This window comes from Hyla sarda, chromosome 4 (genome assembly GCF_029499605.1).
Source record: "Hyla sarda isolate aHylSar1 chromosome 4, aHylSar1.hap1, whole genome shotgun sequence".
NCBI lineage: Eukaryota > Metazoa > Chordata > Amphibia > Anura > Hylidae > Hyla > Hyla sarda.
The window spans coordinates 32,479,647-32,500,189 of NC_079192.1; the positions used below are offsets into that span (position 1 = coordinate 32,479,647).

At 42.9% G+C, this 20,543-nt stretch overlaps 1 protein-coding gene across 2 annotated transcripts in view; it reads left to right on the forward strand.

Moving 5' to 3' along the window:
- Positions 1-12,178, forward strand: part of LOC130367736 (TLC domain-containing protein 4-like) — a 39,133-nt gene extending 26,955 nt beyond the window's left edge. For both annotated transcript variants that reach the window (XM_056570431.1, XM_056570430.1), the window contains 4 exons: positions 7-65; positions 6,119-6,213; positions 8,011-8,084; positions 10,324-12,178. In XM_056570431.1, coding sequence (XP_056426406.1) covers positions 7-65; positions 6,119-6,213; positions 8,011-8,084; positions 10,324-10,630 — 535 coding nt within the window. In that variant the 3' untranslated portion in view covers positions 10,631-12,178. The remainder of the gene's footprint in view (positions 1-6; positions 66-6,118; positions 6,214-8,010; positions 8,085-10,323) is intronic.
- The last annotated feature ends 8,365 nt before the right edge of the window (positions 12,179-20,543 follow it).

The window sequence follows — 20,543 nt, forward strand, 5'->3', positions numbered from 1 at the left end:
TTCTAGGGGGGACCCATTTCAGGTGAAAATGAATGTTGCCATCACTTCTGGCTACCTCGTCTATGGTAAAAAAAAAAAAAAAAAAAATTCTACGATTGTAATATATCAAAAACATAGAAGAATTTCACAAAAACAAAATACACAAAGGAGGCAGCCGTTTTGTGGATTCACCAGAATCGGTAAACTAGGAAGGCAGTAGACTTCAAATGGGCATTGTCAGAACCAAAAATCTTTTTATAGGTTGCACATCTTAGCAAAACACTCACCTTTCTAATATACTTCATAAAAATGTATCTCGTATAGAAATCATAGTTTATAAAAAAAGACCACTAGGGGTCCCCATAGCATCCTGAACATAAGCCTGTCGGCTGCAGCAGCATCTTTTGTCTCAGCCGAAGCACAGGCAGGGACAAAGTCCAGGAAGTGAGGGGGCGGGACTAACACTCCTATGTGCTCACTCCTGTCCTGTCAGACTGCAGCATAAAAAATGGAGAGGAGGGGGTTACAGAGCAGCCTGCAGTGATTGGATGAAGAGACCCAGCACAGCACAGCAGACTCAGGGAGGAAGTGAATGCATGGTGAGTGAGGGCGGGATCAGTGCTTGCCTCGGACACGCCCCTTACTGAGCAGGGGATGTCGGAATGAGTGAGGAGCAGAACAGAGGGATTTGTGAGCCAAATACAAAAGCTAGACACATAAAACATGTAAATGGGTTACTACTGCACCCCCGTTTTATTTTGGTAGGTATCAGTCCCAGTCATACACCCTACTGAAGAAAACATCTCTATGTGCCCGAAGTTTTCTGAAGCTAGAGGTCCTCTCAAAGAACGGCTTCCCCTTACCGAATAGACCATGAATTAAAGTTAAAGGGGCACTCTGGTGAGAAAACACAAATCTGTTTAACTTTCTGGCACCAGTTGATAAAAAAAAAAAAAAGTAAATTACTTCTATTTAAAAATCTTAATCCTTCCAGTACTTATCAGCTGCTGTATGCTCCACAGGAAGTTCATTTCTTTTTTTAAATTTATTTTCTGTCTGACCAAAGTGCTCTCTGCTGACAACTCTGTCCATTTTAGGAACTGTCCAGAGCAGAATAGGTTTGCTATGGGGATTTGCTCCTACTCTGGACAGTTCCTAAAATGGACAGAGATGAGAGCACTGTGGTCAGACTGAAAAGAATTCCAGAAAGAAATACAACTTACTCTGGAGCATACAGCAGCTGATAAGTACTGGAAAGATTAAAGGGGTATTACAGGAAAAACCTTTTTTTTATATATATCAACTGGCTCCGGAAAGTTAAACAGATTTGTAAATTACTTCTATTAAAACATCTTAATCCTTCCAATAGTTATTAGCTTCTGAAGTTTTCTGTCTAACTGCTCAATGATGATGTCACATCCCCGGAGCTGTGCATGATGGGAGAATATCCCCATAGGAACTGCACAGCTCCCGGGACGTGAGTCATCAGAAAGCAGTTAGACAGAAAACAGCAACTCAACAACTTCAGAAGCTAATAACTATTGGAAGGATTAAGATTTTTTAATAGAAGTAATTTACAAATCTGTTTAACTTTCTGGAGCCAGTTGATTTATAAAAAAAAAAAAAGTTTTGGCCTGGAATACCCCTTTAAAATTTTTAAATAGAAGTAATTTACAAATTTGTTTAACTTTGTGGCACCAGTTGATTTAAAAAAAAAATATATATTCCACCGGAGTACCCCTTAGGCTAGGTTCACACTGCGGAATCTCCGGGCAGAAAACTTCCGCCCGGAGATTCCGAGTTCCGCCTGCGCCGACTGAATTAGTCGGCGCTAAGACCGCGCGGACACTGCAGTCTCCTATAGACTGCTATGTGTTCCGCTAGGATTTCCGCATGAAGAAAGAGCATCCCCTTAAATTTTCTAGCGGATTTTTCATCCGGATTTTCCGCTTCACAAATTCCGAAGCGTGAATTTGTGAACGGAAAACCATCCACTACACTGTGCATTATAGTGGATAAGGAATACGATGTCTAGGGCAGAGTGTTTAATATTAAAAATAATAATAATTATCCTTGAGATAATTATCTATTTGCTGATAAGAGCTGCAGACAAGTGTCAAGAGGGTGGGGCCAAGCTGGTCAAGTCCTAACCCTGGCACATCTCCTCACTCGCCCTAACCTACGAGCACCGCCATGCATAACATAAAGCAGTGGTCTTCAACCTGCGTACCTCCAGATGTTGCAAAACTACAACTCCCAGCATGCCCGGACAGCCATCGGCTGTCCGGGCATGCTGGGAGTTGTAGTTTTGAAACATCTGGAGGTCCGCAGGTTGAAGACCACTGACATAAAGAGTTCTGTTTATCACAGAAGGGGGCTGAACAAGTGAAAAGTTGTGCCAGGGATTGGCACTTGAGCTGTTCAGCTCCGCCTACTTGACACTTGGCTGAGAAATATATTAACTATTTAATTTTTGGCACCCAACATAATCCCCAGGAAAGATGCAGTCTGATTTTAAACTCTGCAGCTCTCAGCAACATACACAAATAAACGTTCGCATAGACTTTATCTCCCAGTATAGAAAGGTATGGAGTCCTCCTCTTCTGCAGAGTGATGGGAGTAACATATGACTGCAGGATCAAATATACAGACTAGAGTCTATACCATAGAGACCGTAACAGAAATAGAAACAAAAAACAGCGCTCCCCCTCATCCTGGTAAACGTCTCCACAAATGGCCAGGAGCAAAGGCCCAAAGTGAATCCACATAACAGTGGCACGGAATTCAGCAGACCAGAGAGAACCATCTACATAATCCACACGGCATGGAGATGTATGTGATATAGGGCTGACGCGTTTTGGTCCTTAGGCCTTAAAGGGGTACTTCACCCCTAGACATCTTATGCCCTATCCAAAGGATAGGGGATAAGATGTCTGATCGTGGGGGTCCCGTTGCTGGGCGGCCGTCACGCCCCCCTCCTATAGACTTGCATTGAGGGGACGGGGCGTGACGTCACACGGGGGCGGAGTCGTGATGTCACAGACTTCCGTTCCGGTGGTCGGGACACAGACCCTCCAGCGGAGAAACAGGTGGGTGCTGCATGCTATATTGCGGGGGTCCCCAGCGGCGGGACCCCCACGATCATACATCTTATGCCCTATCCTTTTGGATAGGGGATGAGATGTCTAGGGGTGGAGTACCCCTTTTAAAGAGGCGGAGTGCCTCTTTAAAGGGGTACTCCACCCCTAGACATCTTAGCCCCTAGACTGCAAGAAAGTTAGACAACCAGCATCCGAACCATTCGCTCAGCCAGCAGCATGAGGAGGAGGTTTGTTACAGTGTGTCATGCCAGTAGTAAGGTGAGGTGTGTCAAAGGGTGGGCAAATGGGCGCAGTCAAGGGGGCGGCAAAATTAGCTTTTGCCTAGGGTGGCAAAAATCCTTGTACCAGCCCTGTTCAGAACGCTTGGTGCAGACAGCCGTGGTTGTTACGCCACACCATACCCCTTCCATTTATATCTATGGGAGGCGGCGTGGCGGTCATCCTTTGGATAAGGGATGAGACAGGCAGAGTGCCCCTTAAATCATAGATCGGGCCTAGGGTTAAGATCTAAGGACTTAAACCCATCAGGCCGGTCACACACATCTCCATGTCATGTGATTTATGTTTCAAATTCGTCCAATAAAGCAGATGGTGTAACCTGGATCCGGTCTGCTGAATTTCTTGCTGCTGTTACGTTCATAGAAACACACCGGTCTGCATAGGAGCTGTATACATGGAACAGTAGAACATTTCTAAATCTGATTATTTATATATTTAAGCAATAATACTAATATTAAAAAAAAAAAAAAAACAGAATTATTATTTTTATTTTTTTTATTCTGAGGATATGTAGATACCAGCAGCTTGATCCATACAGCTACTAAGTAGTAAAAGGGGTAAAGTGTGTGATGATCATTCATGTAAGTGACAACAAAAGAGGGAAAACTGCTCTATATAGCCAATCAATGATATTTAGACAGTTAAATAGGGTGATGAGAGGAAAAGGATAGGCTATGGGTGTAGTTCCCCGGTGTACCCCTTTAAGCATTTCCCAACAAGGGGGCCTCCAACTGTTGCAAAAGAAGTTGTAGTTTTGCAACAGCAGAACGCACTCTAGTTTTAAAGGGGTACTCCGGTGGAAAACAACTTTAAATCAATTGGTGCCAGAAAGTTAAACAGATTTGTAAATTATTTCTATTAAAAATCTTAATTCTACCAGTACTTATCAGCAGGGGTGGACACAGACAGCAGAGGGCCCCTGTGCAAAGAATGTGCCTGCCGCCCCCCACCCCTCATGTCAATTGTTCAGGAAACCCCCCCCCCCTTCATATGTCACTTAGGTGGACCCCCATATGTCACTTGCTCAGGGGGGCCCCCACCCATGTCAGTTTCTCATGAAGACCCCCCTCCTAATATCAGTTGTTAATTATTTATTAAGTCCCCCCATATGCTGTAGCTGATTTCAGGCCCCCACATGTAGTTTCCCCGCATTAGGTAGCATAGTTTGCCCACATTAGGTAGCATAGTTTACCCACATTAGGTAGCATGGATTCCCTACATTAGATAGCAGTTTCCCAACATTAGGTAGCATAGATTCCCCACATTAGGTAGCATTGATTCCCCACATTAGCTATCATAGATTCCCCACATTAGGTAGCATAGTTTGCCCACATTAGGTAGCATAGTTTGCCCACATTAGGTAGCATAGTTTACCCACGTTAGGTAGCATAGTTTGCCCACATTAGGTAGCATAGTTTGCCCATATTAGATAGCATAGTTTGCCCACATTAGGTAGCATAGATTCCCCACATTAGGCAGCGTAGTTTCCCCGCATTAGGTAGCATAGTTTGCCCACGTTAGGTAGCATAGTTTGCCCACATTAGATAGCATAATTTGCCCACATTAGATAGCATATTTCCCCCACATTAGGTAGCATGGATTCCCTACATTAGATAGCAGTTTCCCCACATTAGGTATCATAGATTCCCCACATTAGGTTGCATAGATTCCCTACATTAGGTAGCATAGATTCCCTACATTCAGTACCAGTTTCCCCACATTAGGTAGCATAGCCCCCCCCCCAAAACACACACACACACACACACACACATAGATCATTGCCTGCACAGGCTGTGGAGGTACGTCTCTTGCGCTATGTCCCTCATTAGACCCGAGTCGGCTGGCTGCAGACTCACTGTCTAAAGTGCCCGTGGCTGCTTTAGAACAGTAAGCAGCGACGGCGCACCACCGCTGCTCACGTGTGCGTTGACTGAGGGGTGGCCCCCTCACACGCTGGGCCCCTGTGCAGCTAAACCGGCTGCACAGGCGATATGTCCGCCCCTGCTTATCAGCTGCTGTATGCTCCAGAGGAGGTTCATTTCTTTTTGAATTTCCTTTCTGTCTGACCACAGTGCTCTCTGCTGACACCTCTGTCCATGTCAGGTACTATCCAGAGAAAAAGCAAATCCCCATAGCAAACATCTCCTGCTCTGGACAGTTCCTGACATTGGCAGGGGTGTCAGCAGAGAGCATTGTGGTCAGACAGAAAGGACATTCAAAATGAAAATAATTTCCTCTGGAGCATACAGCAGCTAAGTACTGGAAGGATTAAGGTTTTTAAATAGAAGTCATTAAAAAATCTGTTTAACTTTCTGGCACCAGTTGATTTAAAAAAATAAAATAAATTGTATTCCACCAGAGTACCCCTTTAACACTTCTATGCCAGAAACTGGAATACCTGCCATAATAAATTTCTCCTTTCACTGTGATAGGTACTATAATGGGGGTACTGTGTATGGCACCAGGGCATTGGCTGACACGATTATGGGGACACTGTGCCTGATCTTCATACCTTCTTTAGCACAATGCAAGCACTGGCACTCCTCCTGTAGGTGCCATGCCCTGTCCACATGATATACAGAGGACATAGATAATACAGAGGGTGGCGCAGGTACCGGCTGTAAATACAGTTCTATGGAAGTTTTCGAATTCTGTTGCCCCCGAGGATTTATTTATTTTTATTCTATTTCATTTATTTATTTAAGATTTGTGTAAATTTAATATAATTTTTCTCTCTTTTCTTTTTTCTTTCTTGACAGACTTGCTGCTTTTTGCTCGTTTTTGGAAGGAGATGAGAGACCCGTACATGGTCTGTCACCATTTTGCTGTGATCTACGCCTATGGATACGTTCTGGTGAGTACAAATGGGAAATATCTCCGAAAAATGACTTTTACATTGTCAAATTACAGTGGTCCCTCAACATACGATGGTAATCCGTTCCAAATGGACCATCGTTTGTTGAAACCATCGTATGTTGAGGGATCCGTGCAATGTAAAGTATAGGACAGTGGTCTACAACCTGCAGACCTCCAGATGTTGCAAAACTACAACACCCAGCATGCCCGGACAGCCAACGGCTGTCCGGGCATGCTGGGAGTTGTAGTTTTGCAACATCTGGAGGTCCGCAAGTTGAAGACCACTGGTATTGGAAGTTGTACTCGCCTGTCCCTGTGGTCCGGTCCGTCACCGCTGCCCTGGATGTCGCCTTCCATCGCTGTCGCCGCGTCCCCGGGGTGTCCCCGACGCTCCGGCAAGGCCTCTGCTTCCCCGGCATCCTCGCTCTCCGCCGCCGCCATCACGTCGTTACGCACGCCGCTCCTATTGGATGACGGGACAGCGTGATGATGACGATGGAGAGCGCAGACTATGCAGGGGATCCTAAAGAGGACGCCCCGGAGCCCCGAGGACAGGTAAGAGACATCACCGGAGCTCACGGGGCACTGTAAACGGCTATCTGGTGTCAGCTGAAGCAGTCTGTGCTGCCGGATAGCTGTTTATGCGATCGCCCCGACATACAAAAGCATCGTGTGGTGATGCTGCCTTCAACATGCGATGTCCTCTGAGAGACCATCATATGTTGAAAGGATCGTATGTCGGGGCCATCGTAGGTTGGGGGGGTCACTGTAGACGAGTCATAAAAATCAGGTATTCCTGGCACCTTTCATGGCATCAATGAGGGTCTTGTCCAGGACAATGGGGGAGATTTATCAAAACCTGTCCAGAGAAAAGTTGCTGAGCTGCCCATAGCAACTAGAGATGAGCGAACTTACAGTAAATTCGATTCGTCACGAACTTCTCGGCTCGGCAGTTGATGACTTTTCCTGCGTAAATTAGTTCAGCTTTCAGGTGCTCCCGTGGGCTGGAAAAGGTGGATACAGTCCTAGGAGACTCTTTCCTAGAGTCCACCGGAGCACCTGAAAGCTGAACTAATTTACGCAGGATAAGTCATCAACTGCCGAGCCGAGAAGTTCGTGACGAATCGAATTTACTGTAAGTTCGCTCATCTCTAATAGCAACCAATCAGATCGCTTCTTTCATTTTTAACAAGGCCTCTGAAAAATGAAAGAAGCGATCTGATTGGTTGCTATGGGCAACTCAGCAACGTTTCCTCTGGACAGGTTTTGATAAATCTCCCCTAATATGTGGGCTTCTTGTAGAGCCCCCTCTTCCCTGGTCTCCTAATGTCCATCTGTGTACTGTGACAGGAACAGAGTACAACATAGTGGGCTTATACCTTAATGGTAGTATTAGGGTCTTCTTTTTACACAGCAGTGAATAGTGCAGTATCACCAGTAGTTCCCTGAGGGCCCCAGTCCTGCCAACTTAGTTACGGTAATTTGGCATGCTTAAAATAAAAAATAGAAACTATGTTTACCAAATTTACAGGTACTGTTCAAAAAAAAACAAAACAAAAAAAAAAAAAAAACTGCATTTGCAGATAGACACACTAGGGGGAGCTGTGACATTACTATACGAGGCTCTGTAGTAGATGTTTAGCAGAAGTCAAATCTCTATGGGCTTTTTGGCCTTACTAATGGATCAGACACTTTGATAGATGAGGCCTTCTGTACCTTTTGTAGTTATGATGAATACAGCTCATCCATCTATTCTTATCACTGTCTACCATAATTCAATTATTTGTATCCACAGAACCGCGGCGTACTACCGTATTTTGCTAATTTTCGTTTGATATCTGAACTGTCTACGCCATTTGTTAATCTGAGGTGAGAGGAACAATGACGCACCCTCACTGCACACCTACCCTTGAACATGGGAGCAGTATTATAGTAGATATATTCTTGTATATAGGAGCAGTATTATAGTAGTTATATTCTTGTATATAGGAGCAGTATTATAGTAGTTATATTCTTGTATATAGGAGGCAGTATTATAATAGTTATATTTTTGTATATAGGAGCAGTATTATAGTAGTTATATTCTTGTATATAGGAGCAGTATTATAGTAGATATATTCTTGTATATAGGAGGCAGTATTATAGGAGTTATAGTCTTGTATATAAGAGACAGTATTATAGTAGTTATATTCTTGTATATAGGAGCAGTATTATAGTAGCTATATTCTTGTATATAGGAGGCAGTATTATAATAGTTATATTTTTGTATATAGGAGCAGTATTATAGTAGTTATATTCTTGTATATAGGAGCAGTATTATAGTAGTTATATTCTTGTATATAGGAGCAGTATTATAGTAGTTATATTCTTGTATATAGGGGCAGTATTATAGTAGTTATATTCTTGTATATAGGAGCAGTATTATAGTAGTTATATTCTTGTATATAGGAGCAGTATTATAGTAGTTATATTCTTGTATATAGGAGGCAGTATTATAATAGTTATATTTTTGTATATAGGAGCAGTATTATAGTAGTTATATTCTTGTATATAGGAGCAGTATTATAGTAGATATATTCTTGTATATAGGAGGCAGTATTATAGGAGTTATAGTCTTGTATATAAGAGACAGTATTATAGTAGTTATATTCTTGTATATAGGAGCAGTATTATAGTAGCTATATTCTTGTATATAGGAGGCAGTATTATAATAGTTATATTTTTGTATATAGGAGCAGTATTATAGTAGTTATATTCTTGTATATAGGAGCAGTATTATAGTAGTTATATTCTTGTATATAGGAGGCGTATTATAGTAGTTATATTCTTGTATATAGGAGGCAGTATTATAGTAGTTATATTCTTGTATATAGGAGCAGTGTTATAGTAGTTATATTCTTGTATATAGGAGCAGTATTATAGTAGTTATATTCTTGTATATAGGAGCAGTATTATAGTAGTTATATTCTTGTATATAGGAGGCAGTATTATAGTAGTTATATTCTTGTATATAGGAGCAGTATTATAGTAGTTATATTCTTGTATATAGGAGCAGTATTATAGTAGTTATATTCTTGTATATAGGAGCAGTATTATAGTAGTTATATTCATGTATATAGGAGCAGTATTATAGTAGTTATATTCTTGTATATAGGAGCAGTATTATAGTAGTTATATTCTTGTATATAGGGGCAGTATTATAGTAGTTATATTCTTGTATATAGGAGCAGTATTATAGTAGTTATATTCTTGTATATAGAGGGCAGTATTATAGTAGTTATATTCTTGTATATAGGAGACAGTATTATAGTAGTTATATTCTTGTATATAGGAGCAGTATTATAGTAGTTATATTCTTGTACATAGGGGGCAGTATTATAGTAGTTATATTCTTGTATATAGGAGCAGTATTATAGTAGTTATATTCTTGTATATAGGAGCAGTATTATAGTAGTTATATTCTTGTATATAGGAGCAGTATTATAGTAGTTATATTCTTGTATATAGGAGCAGTATTATAGTAGTTATATTCTTGTATATAGGAGCAGTATTATAGTAGTTATATTCTTGTATATAGGAGGCAGTATTATAGTAGTTATATTCTTGTATATAGGAGCAGTATTATAGTAGTTATATTCTTGTATATAGGAGCAGTATTATAGTAGTTCTATTCTTGTATATAGGAGCAGTGTTATAGTAGTAATCTTGTATATAGGAGGCAGTATTATAGTAGTTATATTCTTGTATATAGGAGCAGTATTATTGTAGTTATATTCTTGTATATAGGAGGCAGTATTATAGTAGTTATATTCTTGTATATAGGAGGCAGTATTATAGTAGTTATATTCTTGTATATAGGAGCAGTATTATAGTAGATATATTCTTGTATATAGGAGCAGTATTATAGTAGTTATATTCTTGTATATAGGAGCAGTATTATAGTAGTTATATTCTTGTATATAGGAGCAGTATTATAGTAATTATATTCTTGTACATAGGGGGCAGTATTATAGTATTACTATATCAGCAATGGGTGGAGTACTCCTTATCCGTTGTTATATGGTAGCTTACAACACACTATACCCTTGTCTTTTTTTGTCTTCTCTAGGTGGTTCTTTGATGCAGTGAACATGCCAAAATCCTCTAGACCTTTCTTGGTAAACGGCTTAGTGATGGCTGTTGTCTTCTTCATTGTCCGAATTGCCGTGATACCCACCTACTACTCTCAAGTCTTTGCCACATTCGGGACAGAAGGTTACATCCGTCTGGGCATCGGGCCTCAGGTAGCGTGGATTGTGTCCTGCGTGATCTTGGACATTCTCAACGTTTTCTGGATGTACAAAATCGTTCGAGGATTTTACCGGGTGGTAAAATCAAAACCTGGGGGAAAACCAACAAGGAACCATGCGGACTGAATTCCTGTGAACTACCGTAGTGTTTGAGGCCGAATACAAGGAGAACATTACTGTATGGTGGGCCATACCAAGCGAGCTCTTTCATTGTGGACCATACCAAACAAGAGGGGGTTGTGGACTGTGTCAACAATATTGTACCTCAAGAATGGAAAGAAAAAAAAACAACCTAAAGTTTGTAGTAAATTTTTTATATATTTTTTTTTTGTTGCGTATTAGAGAAAAATTAAGACTCCTAAATCTATGTGGCCAACAGGATGTCTTTTTTAATATGTACGTTCCTCCCGGTAACACGAGCCTTTAAAGGAGATTACCACTTGAGTTTTTGTTAGTAGGGTCCACTGGTTGTCCCCCAGCTTACAGCCTCAGAGATCAGCCAACATTTTTTGGGGGTATCTCTCAGCAAGTGTTCAAGTCCTCTTTGGTGCCCACTGAAATGCAACGCGCCACATCCTCCAGGAATCGAGAGATGCTCCTCAAAAGGAGGAACAACCCTAAGCTTTTCCATCCCTAAGCACGATTTCACACCATATTACGGACACAAGTGTAGGCCCGGGACTGACCCCTGACCCTAGGCCATAGAGGCCAGGAAGGTCTCTTTGTTTGAACGGGGTATATGCAATGTCTATAGAGGCTTATGGATGTACCAGGTCTATAGAGTCTCTGGTGGTGCTAGGATGTATACTACTGTAGAAGACTTAAAGCCATAAAAAAAAGTTTTTCCCAACCAGTGCGCCTCCAGCTGTTGCAAAACTACAACTCCCAGCATGCCCAGGAGACCCTAATGCAAAATGTGTCACAGGGCCCAACCTGCCATGTATAGTACTGGCGTCTTATTAAGGGGTCTTTGGGCTCTCTAAGACATTAGGGCCCAAGTGTGACTGTTACCTTTGCGTTCCCTATAGCAGTGTTTCCCAACCAACGCTCCTCCAGCTGTTGCAAAACTACAACTCCCAGCATGCCCGGACAACCGTATAATTATGCCTGAATAATACCGCCATACTGTGTTAATAAACACTAGTACACAGTGCCTTCACAACAGGGATATATACTGTAAAACAATATTTTTAACCAGTGTGCCTCCCAGCTGTTGCTAAACTGGAAGCGCACTGGTTGGGAAACACTGCCCTATAGCTATAGGAATCCTACAGAACTTTTTGGAGGGGGTCTGGTATAGTAAAATCTTTGGACTGTAGCTATCCTGTAATCCTGTTGTTGAGATCAAATCGAGATTTTTAAAGAAAATATTACGATTCAATGAATGTCATCTATTTTAATGGTTGATCTATAAAATTTACTTTTTCAATAAAACCAATCCACCTAAATGTATTCTTCCGCCTGATGTCCGTAACTACAGTAGAACAATGGACAAGCAGTAATGTTATGTCTACAGCAGTGTTTCCCAACCACGGTGCCTCCAGCTGTTGCCAAACTACACCTATTCCGCAAATGATTAGAACTTGGCGGCACTAGGAAATGCGCACAACTGCACTTCATCAGGAATATCATGAAAACTGATGAAGCGCAGTTGCGCGAAACGCGTTGCATGTTGGGAATAAACTGATTGTTCTACCTATCACCTGGTCCCTCAGCGCCTTATTGTCCACTGGTTTAAAGGTCGTTGGTTTCATATCACTATGTCGCCGCTGCCCTGTGCCGTCACTCCCCGTCATCGCATTGACGTTCACACCGCCCTTATTGGACGACGGGGCGGCGTGAGGGGCGACATAATGATGATGATGACGGAGAGCGACGGTGCAGGGCAGCGGCAGCAGAGGAGCGGAGAAATGATGGGCTGGAGCGGCGGGGACATGTAAGTATCATTCAGCGGGATACATGGGGCACAATAAATGGCTATCCGGCGCCAAGCTGAAGCAGTCAGTGCTTCCGGATAATCGTTTTTGCGATGGCCCCGACACACAGAAGCATCGTATGTTATTGCTGCCTTCAAAATACGATGGCCTCTGATGTTGAAAGGATTATATGTCGGGGCCATCGTATGCTGGGGAACCACTGTGTATGTATATACCGTATTTTTCGCCGTATAAGACGCACTTTTCGGTGCGTCTTATATGGTGAATACACCCCTATCGGGGCGGTCCCTGCGGCCATCAACGGCCGGGACCCGCGGCTAATACAGGACATCACCGATCGCGGTGATGCCCTGTATTAACCCTTCAGACGTGGCGATCAAAGCTGACCGCCGCGTCTGAAGGGAAAGTGACACTAACCCGGCTGTTCAGTCGGGCTGTTCGGGACCGCCGCGATTTCACCACGGCGGTCCCGAACAGCCCGACTGAATAGTTAGTGCTTACAGGACACCGGGAGGGACCTTACCTGCCTCCTCGGTGTCTTCTCCGTTCAGGGATCCCCTGTATGGCTGGCGCTCTCCTTCCTCGTCATCACGTCGTCGCGTGCGTAACGACATGATGATGACGGCGACGGAAGGCGAGGATACCCGGCCGGCAGCAGAGACGTTCCGGAGCGACATCCAGGGCAGCGGTGACGGGTCCGGAGTGGCTGGGATACGTGAGTATTGCCTCCTATGCAGTGGTCTTCAATCTGCGGACCTCCAGATGTTGCAAAACTACAACTCCCAGCATGTCCGGACAGCCAACGGCTGTCCGGGCATGCTGGGAGTTGTAGTTTTGCAACATCTGGAGGTCCGCAGGTTGAAGACCACTATTGGGTTCAAAATCTTAATTTTTTTAGATTTTGCACCTATAAATTGTGCGTCCTATTGGGCGAAAAATATGATACATAAATATATATACATACATACATACGGAGAAAACTCTGAAGAACAAATCCAAACCTTGGCATTACACGTTCCTTGCTGTAGGGGTCGCTTTCTCCCCATGAAAGCAGAGGTTCTGTATAAAAACCAGCACTGTGACGCACGTAAAAATGACTCCTCAGATCTCCTCTGAGTGTTACCTCTGTCTGGTGAGGCTGACAGTCGGCTGCACATATAGGACGACCTTTACCATTGTCTTTAGACCGTTTTTTGCGTCTAGAATAGGTGCATGCAGGGTTTATTTGCACCTTTTTGGTTTACACATTTCTGCTGATTTTGAGTTGCAATCCACTGATTTTGGCAATACGCATGATATAGAAGGGTTTTATGAACTGTGCCTTTTTGTGAAAAGGCGCAAAAAAAGCCTCAAAGCCACTGAAAAGTCTCTAAAACTACACCAGTCCTGACTTAGCTTTTTGGTGTATGTAAAGAGAGAAATTTCAGAAAATGTGACCTGCACAAAATGTATCAAATGCTCTGTGACCATTTAATAAATCTGGTGCTCCTACACGTTACAGCACACAAAAAAAAGGTGTAAAAAAAATACTTACACCTACAATGATAAATGCCGGTCATAGAGTCTACAAGAATAGAATCCGCTTTTTGCAGGAATTCTTCGCTATGGCAAATAGACAGGGTGACCCTCCTTTGTGGTGTCCTTAAAGGGGTACTCCGGTGAAAACTTTTTTTTCTTTTAAATCAACTGGCTCTGGAAAGTTAAACAGATTTGTAAATTACTTCTATTAAAAAATCTTAATCCTTCCTGTACTTATTAGCTGCTGAATACTACAGAGGAAATTCTTTTCTTTTTGGAATGCTCTCTGATGACATCACGAGCACAGTGCTCTTTGCTGAAGTTATTATAATAATAAGTCTTTATTTATTGTTGTCCTTAGTGGGATTTGAACCCAAGGCCCTAGCACTGCAAGGCAGCAGTGCTAACCACTGAGCCACCATGCTGCCCTTAGCATACATCTGCTATGCATGGTTGCTAAAATGGACAGAGATGTCAGCAGAGAGCACTGTGCTCGTGATGTCATCAGTGTTCCAAAAAGAAAGAAATTTCCTCTGTAGCATTCAGCAGCTAATAAGTACTGGAAGGATTAAGATTTTTAATAGAAGTCATTTACAAATATGTTTAACTTTCTGGCACCAGTTGATTTAAAAGAAAAAAGGTTTTCACAGGAGTACCCCTTTAAGCTTTTCACTAGAACTGTTCACAAAAAATAAAAATTCTAATTTTTTCAGCTGGATTAATAACCAGGCCACAGAGGTTGTCAAAGTTAGTTGTGGCATGTCCCTTGGCAGGGAAGGCCCCTCTGTTTGAACGGGGTATATTGAATGTCTATGGAGGCTCATGGAAGTACTAGGTCCATAGAGTCTCTGGTGGTTCTAGGATGAATACTAGAAGATCTACTGCGCCATTAAAAAAATTATAATAATACATTTGTGAGACCCTAATGCAAAATGTGTCACAGAGCCCGGCCTGTCATGTATAATACTGGTGACCCCCTCAGATGATGTCGAGACCTACCTGGGGGTGTTCGAAAAGGTAGCCATGAGGGAGAAGTTACCCCGAGACCAATGGGCTGTGGTCATCACTCCGTTCCTGGCGTCTGGACCCCAGCAGGTGTTATTCGACTTACCAGATGATCAAGCGGCCGACTACCCAACCGTAAAGGGTGAGATTCTGGCAAAACTGGGGGTGAATGTATTGGTCCAGCCCCAGCGGGTCCATTAGTGGGAGTATAACCCGGCTGAACCCACCAGACCACAGTATTATGATCTGCTACACCGGTTGCAAAAAGGGCTGCAGCCTGACGTATTGAGTCCCACTGCTATGCTGGACCGTCTGTTGGTTAATGTGTTCTGGAGGGCCTTGCCGTTCCCTCTCCAGCACTGGATCAGCCAGGTGTCTCCTGGTAATGCCCTAGAGATGGTCGGCCTGGTGGAGCGCTATGAGGCCACCAGAAATCTACAGGGGGGTTCTTTTGGGAAGAGGCCAGTTAAACCCCAGAAATCTCCAATCTCAACCAGTCGGCTAGTGCCACCAAAACCTGCTCGGGATGTACTCCCTACAGACCCAGCTATGATGGTCTGTTGGTGGTATCAAGAGCCTGGTCACAAAAGTGTTGACTGTCCCCATTGGGGGGGAACCCATGGACACTAACACTCATGTAGGAGACTGTGTATGCCAGGAGATGGTGTGCAACTGGTACCCCCGAAACAGACAATAGTCACCTGTGCCAGGTGAAAGTGGGAGATACCCTGGTGGTGGCACTTCTGGTGACTTTGATAAGAGCTGCCCTCGTGCTGCCCGCTGAGTATACTGGCCGAAAAGTTGGTGTCGTGTGCTTCCATGGAGACTTGAAGGACTATCCCACCGCTCTGGTGTCTCTATCCATGGTTGCTGGCAGGTGAACTCATGAGGTGACTGTCACCACATATTTACATTATGAACTAATAATTGTGAGATACTTCCCCTGTTTCCCATCACTGTGGCCTAATGTAAGAGTCACTGATGGGGCAGTAGTAACCCCAATAAAATGGCCTTGCTTAGGGGACAAACTGGAACCCTGGGAACCTGAGACTGAAGGGCCAGCAGTAGGGGTGGCCGCCACTGCGGTGGAAGGCGGGGAGCCAACCCCACTGAATGTAATGGTGGGAGACGTTGAGGATTTTCCGCCGGGTCCGGAGTTGGCAGACTTCAACGTCTCTGGAGACAATTTCGGTACAGCACAGCATCAGGACCCAACTCTATCTCTGGCCTGGGAAAATGTGATAGTAGTTGAGGGTGAGCCGCAACAACCGAGGGCTGAGTCTATGTTCCCCCGTTTTGTGGTTCAACAGGGGATGCTGTATCGGGGTAAATCAAGTACGGGGGGAGCATGTTGAACAGTTGGTGGTGTCCAACGCGTATCGCAGGCTCGTGTTGGAGTTAGCCCACCAGCATTTTCTTGGGGGACACCTGGGCCAGCAGAAAACGCAGGACAGAATTCAACAGCGGTTTTAGTGGCCCAGTGTGTTCAAAGAGGTGGAAAAGTATTGTGAGTCTTGCCCAACTTGCCAGGTAACCAGCCACCAGCCACATTTCCATAGTCCCAGTATCCCATGCCCCGAGTAGATGAGCTTATTGAGAAGTTATCCCAAGCCCGGTATTTTTCTGTTTTGGACCTCATCAAAGGGTACTGGCAGGTACCCTTGACAGAGGCTGCCAAGGAGAAAACGGCCTTCATCACACCAGAGGGGCTGTATCAGTAGAAGGTATTACCCTTTGGACTAGATGCCGCTCCCTCCATGTTTCAAAGGCTAATGGACATTGTACTCCATGCACGTCGTTTGTACACTTTGGCGATTTTGTGATTTAGGATTTTAACCCCTTAAGGACAAGCTAATTCTGATTTTTGCCATAACTCGTATATATCTTTCCATCCACAGACCCATATGGGGCTTGTTTTTTGTACCATCAATTGTATTTTGTAGAAATACAATCTTCCATTCTACCATAAAATGTATGGCGCAACAAAAAAAATATTATTTTGTGGGGAAATTGAAAAAAATTGCAAATTTTGGAGGATTTTAGTTTTTATGCACTTTATGGTAAAACTGACAGGTTCTATTTATTTATGTAGGTCAATATGATTTAAATGATCCCCATATTATATGCTTTTCTATTATTGTACTGCTTTTAAAAAAAACTATTCTGACCCTATAAGTTTCAAATTTTTCCATATACAGGGCTGCATGAAGGCTAATTTTTTTTGCGCTGTGATCTGTAGTACAGTAAGGAGCATGAAGGTTGGCATTATTACACTGTAAGGGGCATAAAAGGGAAATTTGTACAGTGTGGGGCATTAAAAGGGAAACTATTGTGTGAAGAATAAAATGAGCGCTATTACTGACAGGCAGCACTGAGAAGATCACTGTTATAATATATGTGGGCGCTATTACTGACAGGCAGCACTGAGAAGATCACTGTGATTGTATATATGAGCGCTATTACTGACAGGCAGCACTGAAAAGATCACTGTTATAATATATGTGGGCGCTATTACTGACAGACAGCACTGAGAAGATCACTGTTATAATATATGTGGGCGCTATTACTGACAGGCAGCAGTGAGAAGATCACTGTTATAATATATGTGGGCGCTATTACTGACAGGCAGCACTGAGAAGATCACTGTTATAGTATATGTGAGCGCTATTACTGACAGGCAGCACTGAGAAGATCACTGTTATAGTATATGTGAGCGCTATTACTGACAGGCAGCACTGAGAAGATCACTGTTATACTATATGTGGGCACTATTACTGATGGACAGCACTGATGAGATCAGTGTTATAGTATATATGAGCGCTATTACTGACAGGCAGCACTGAGATGATCACTGTTATAGTATATATGAGCGCTATTACTGACAGGCAGCACTGAGAAGATCACTGTTATAGTATATGTGGGCACTATTACTGATAGGCAGCACTGAGAAGATCACTGTTATAGTATATATGAGCGCTATTACTGACAGGCAGCACTGAGAAGATCACTGTTATACTATATGTGGGCGCTATTACTAACAGACAGCACTGAGAAGACTACTGTTATAGTATATATGAGCGCTTTTACTGACAGGCAGCACTGGGAAGATCACTGTTATAGTATATGTGGGCGCTATTACTGACAGACAGCACTGAGAAGATCACTGTTATAGTATATGTGGGCGCTATTACTGACAGACAGCACTGAGATGATCACTGCTATAGTATATGTGATCACTATTACTGACAGGCAGCACTGGGAAGATCACTGTTATAGTATATGTGGGCGCTATTACTGATCATGTTCATATGTTGGAATTTCCGTACCAGATTCCGCATTGGAATCTGCTGCAGCAGAGTCCCATCGAATTCAACAGCATTCTTCTGCTCTGTGCACACGGTGGAATTTCCATGCCAGATGTTTCCGGCATGGAAATTCAATTTTCTGTGTCCGCCAAAAGAATGAACATGTTTATTCTTTGTGCGGAGTCTGCACAGAATGCATAGCTGTCTATGAGACGCTGCATTTCTGTACGGTCCTAGCACCGGCATATTATGCCGGTGCCCTGCAGTTTGCAGAATATCTGCTCAGAGATTCTCCATGTGGACATACCGTCATGTGAACATAGCCTTATAGTATATGTGGGCGCTATTACTGATAGGCAGCATTGAGAAGATCACTGTTTATCTGTGTGCGGTGCCTATTACTGTTTAAAGAACAAGGTGACGGTATTAGGTTAGGGCTACATGGCAAAAATGGGTCGCACAGTCAAAGATCGCCATGTTGTTCTCCTTGAATCGTGCTGAATCTCAGCTAATGTAAGTAAATGTGGTGTCACATAGAGAAATCCAGCACAAATCAGTTCTTGCTCTTTAGGTGGTGTATTAAACCCTTAAAATGGCATCATAGAATGTACTTACTGGACTCTGTCCCAGCCTGTGCTTCAGCTTGGACAAAGATGATGCTGCAGCCAGACAGGTTTATGTCTTGGAAGGTATGGGGACCCAAAGTGGTCTTTTTTTCTTAGCCAAGAATCACTCATAAATAGTAAAGACACATGACTTTTTTGGCTTTAACCAAGCAAACATCTCATCCTGAATGGTTGCCGATTCCTTAGCATCTTCTATATTCATATATATATATATATATTTATATATATATATATATATATATATATAGATAGATATATATAGTAAATTTGAGTAGCCGTATTAGTCCAGTGATGCAGATGCAAATCATAAAATGTTGCAGTATCTTGTAATACCTTTTTTTATTGGACTAACAGAATTTTGTAGAGAAGCTTTCGGGATTCCTCCCTTTATCAAGTCCAAAGCAAATCTAAGCTCACAAGCAGAAGACACAGGTTACATCTCACAAATATGCAGGGGTTAAGACAATAGATGTGGAGAATTCACACTAAGATGGGCCATAAATTGTCCTGTTATAGGAGCATAGACTAAATAGATAATCCTTATTTATTTAGTCTATGTTCCTATAGCAGGGGTGAAACAGGGCTTCAAAGTTTGTATGAATTAACCCCTTGCTGCAGAATGCCCGTTATACCCGGCACTGCGGCACGGGAGTGTTGTGAAGCGAGCTCAGGAGCTGAGCTCGCATCATAGCCGCACGGTCCCGGCTGCAATCAGCAGCCAGGACCCGTGGCTAATGCCTGACATCGCCGTTCTGGCAGATGTCCGGCATTAACTCTTTAGACGCAGCGATCAAAGTTGAAAGAATTCGGGTTGTTTGGATGCCCGTAGACTTTACCCGGAGCGGCCTCATTACTATAGGATCGTAAAAAGTAGATCTATGTTACCCCAAATGTAACGCGAGCGAAGCCGCGGGCAAAAGCTAGTAGTACATATAACAGCCCTAGTAGGATGTCGGTATCTTCTGAGGAAAAATACATTTTTTATCCTCTTTCGGAGAAGATACATTAGCAATCTTTCCTTACTTACATGAATCAGCCTCAGATGAAACAACATTAGCTGCAGAACCATCAACAACAAAGACTCCAGAATTTTTGGCAGGAGGTTGAGAAGTGGAGGGCCTGGGCAAAGCGGCAGCAATAGAAGCCTGAATGTCTGGATTAATAAGCCTGCGAAGTACATCCATAAAAGACGGAGATTCTTGTTATACCACTTTGGCTGTACAAGATTTACATAATGGCTTGGTATAACCCTTTCTCTGTACAGAAAACACACTTCTGAACCCTAGAAATATATATATATATATATATATATATATATATATATATATATATTTTTTTTTTGGGACCTCCTTTTCTCCCTAGGAAAGGTAAAAAGGAACCCCGTAAGCAAACAGACTAAAAAAAACACTAAGAAAATAAACCACATCAGAAGCTTGAATTTGGCACCAAAATTAAGCCCACACCAGGGCTTATTGAGTCCCAGCCTCCTGCAAGTCCATAGGACTATATTGAAGTGTCTCCACATGGACGGCGCAATCTTGTAGAGAGGAGCTTCCGAGAAAGAATAGGCTACCATGTCATACGCCTGCAACAACCATGGAAACTGTGAAGTGCAGCTGACAAGCAGCAGTTTTTCGACATGTCAGAA